Here is a 2,868-nt window from a genome sequence, read left to right on the forward strand (position 1 = left end):
TTGATTTTTTTTTTTTTTTTTTTTTTCTTTCTGCTGGTTGGGCTTCCTCTTAAAAAGGAGTCTTGCAGTCTTCTCCTCAGTTCTCGTATAACAGCTTGTCTGCTCATTGATTACTTTTCTTTTATTTTGGCTTAAGAGTTTAACAGTTGCCTTTTTCTGTAGAGGAATATCGTATGCTTAGCGACCTGATCTGATTATTAATTGCATGTATACAATAATTCTGTCTATATAATTTCCCCCCCCCCCCCTTTTTATTTTAAGGAATGGGAATGGAAGGCATGGGCTTTGGAATGAATAAAATGGGAGGTACGTTGCTGTGCATCTAGCTTTGAAGTACACAGTTTTCTTGGTCTATTTATTAGTCTGTTTCCCATTAAACAGACAAGAGTCACTTGGGATCATTGCATTTAAATTTAACATTATTTCCAAACATGATAAGCTACACAAGTTTTAGAAAAGTCACTGTAGTGCTGATTGACATTGTTCTCCCAGGAGGGCTAGCTCCATAAGTAAAGCACAAGATGCTAAGTACTTACAACTGCGGCATTGTTTACAGAAGTGAATAGTGCTAGCTGTGGACTTCTGGCCAAATTCCATGCAGAAGCGAAACTGAAACTGCAGGCTAGGGCAGTTCAGCTTTATATTTTGTCCATAGTCTAAGGAAGTCTAAAGAAGTCCTTGCAACTTGTAACCGCTGTAAAAAGTGGTATGGGAAACTTGTGCATGAGCTCTCACAGCCGCTTTGTTCTTGTTAAGTTTACTTTTTTCTATAATGATGCAGATCAGCTAACTCTGGGCTAAGGTTATGGCAATTTTAAGTTGTGTCCCTACAGGAGTATGTGGATGTAATAGTTGCATCATAACAGCTTATTATCACTTGATAGTGCTACAATTGTAAAATCTGTCTATACCCTTAATGTATACCAATTCTGACTCTCTGAAGTAGCCCCCACCTTCCAAATTACATCTTTCTGGGATGTCATTCTGCATGTGGCAAATTTCCCTAGAATATTCCTGCCAGTATTATGAAAGAGTAGACCTAGTGTAACTCATCCTGATCCACTGTAGTGGTTTATTTTGGAATTCAGTTTTTAATTTTTACTTGTATTAAAAAGATAATTTATTTCAGGAATGGAGGGTCCTTTTGGAATGGAAAACCTGGGTCGCTTTCCATCTGGAATGAACATGGGCAGAATGAGTGGTGAGAAATTACCTACATTATAGATAACCAGTCTGTACAATAGACAGGATATCTCTGTTTAAAATTTTCAGAAATTACTTATTGAAGTGTTATAAGGTCTTGAGTCTTTCTGAATTGCCATCTCCTAGTTAGGAAGTACTGTTTTTAAAAAAAAATGTTCTAGAAACTAAATACTGTGTTTAATGCTTTCAGGAAACTTACTGGGTTGCTAGTAGGGGTGTACCAATTTAAAGATTTTTTTGGGGGCCAATACTGAAGGCTGACTTATTAACCGTATTGGCCAGTACTGATCCATTGCCCATATGCAGGCCTGGCAACTTAGAGAGCAGTGTCTGGTTGGTTAGTCTGTTGGGAGGGAAGGGAGGGGCAGATTGAGGCCCTCATAGTGAGGGAGGGAGTTGGGGCAGGGCCTGGGATTGAACCTCAAGCAGCTCATTGGGGGGGGGGGGAGGTGGCTCCTGCTGCTGCACACACCTGCAGGGAAAGCGTTATGGGGCATGTGTCCCCTGGATCTGTGCATGGGGTAAGGGTGGGATGCTGCTGTGGGCTGGGTGCGGCACCAGGCCTTTCCTGGCAGGGTGTTTGGGCTGGGGCTGTGCTGGGGGTGGAGTGGGGGCTTTGGAGTGGTTCTAGCCCATCCTGTAGCCCCCCTCCCAGTACCATCACCACCCACCCTAAGTGCAGCCCTACCCCTACTTCCTACCTCACCATGGGGGCCTCAGTCTGCACCCCCCCCCCCCCCAAAACACCTGCCCCCCCAGCACTGCTCTCCAAGCTGCCAATAACGTCAATTTTCCTGTTCATCAGTGCTGATTGCAATATGGACTAATGTATCTGTGCACCTCTAGTTGTTAGCTTTCCAGAAAATGGCTGGCTAGGGCATGAGGCTTCACTTGTTCATTTGATGTAACTTGACTTCTAGTAGATGAAGGCATCTTCTTAGATGAGACTTCACCTTTCTGACCAGACCATAATGGGGCAACACTTAGTAGTTGCTATTATAAGAATACTGTACAAATCACTCATTCATTGGAATTTGGATTTGCAGCCTGGATTATTTTTTTTTTTTTTTATTTCATCACTGTGAGTTTCTCTGCACAGACGTTAAAATAGACTATTCACAGACTTTTCACAAAGTCATTTCACAATTGCAAAGAAATACGTGTGCAAGTGTGTATCCTGGTAACTGAGAACTTGTGCTTTAGGCAATATTTTTATATACATTTGGGACTGCAGTTTAAAATACAGGAAGCTGAGCATCCTTTTTGGCTGTTTGCTGATTGCTGCTTTTTTGGTATATAATCATCCTAAAATGTCCAGAGCCTTTTTTTTTTTTTTTACCAGTTTTCTTAGGAACACGAACTCTAAACTCTGGAAAAATCTTAGCCTGGTTGTAGGACAATCTAGAATAAGGATAATATACCACCTAACTTCAATTGGGATGAGGAGGTCAGCCAGAATTTAGAGGGAAGGAGCTGTAGCTCAAGCTAGTTTGTAACTACATGCAGATCTTCCTAAATGTGTTGTTAGGATCCTCCAGGAAAGAAGCTAGAATACTCTTGATATTTCAGAAGTAGAATGCCTTGTCTTGGAGACAAGACACCTTGGGGACAGTTTAAATTTCTAACTTCTTAGTGGCCGGGGGCTGCAGGAATGGAGGACCATGG

The 2,868-nt window shown here is 41.8% G+C and overlaps 1 protein-coding gene across 1 annotated transcript in view; it reads left to right on the plus strand.

The window, feature by feature from the left end:
- The window catches only part of HNRNPM (heterogeneous nuclear ribonucleoprotein M), a gene marked incomplete at its 5' end in the record, with an annotated part of 34,689 nt that overhangs the window by 5,113 nt on the left and 26,708 nt on the right, over positions 1 to 2,868 (plus strand). The window contains 2 exons of the mRNA XM_019513185.1: positions 262 to 306; positions 1,130 to 1,201. Of these exons, the coding sequence (XP_019368730.1) occupies positions 262 to 306; positions 1,130 to 1,201 (117 nt within the window). The remainder of the gene's footprint in view (positions 1 to 261; positions 307 to 1,129; positions 1,202 to 2,868) is intronic.

This window comes from Gavialis gangeticus, unplaced genomic scaffold, assembly GCF_001723915.1.
Source record: "Gavialis gangeticus isolate Ggan-Ray unplaced genomic scaffold, GavGan_comp1, whole genome shotgun sequence".
Classification (NCBI taxonomy): Eukaryota; Metazoa; Chordata; order Crocodylia; family Gavialidae; genus Gavialis; species Gavialis gangeticus.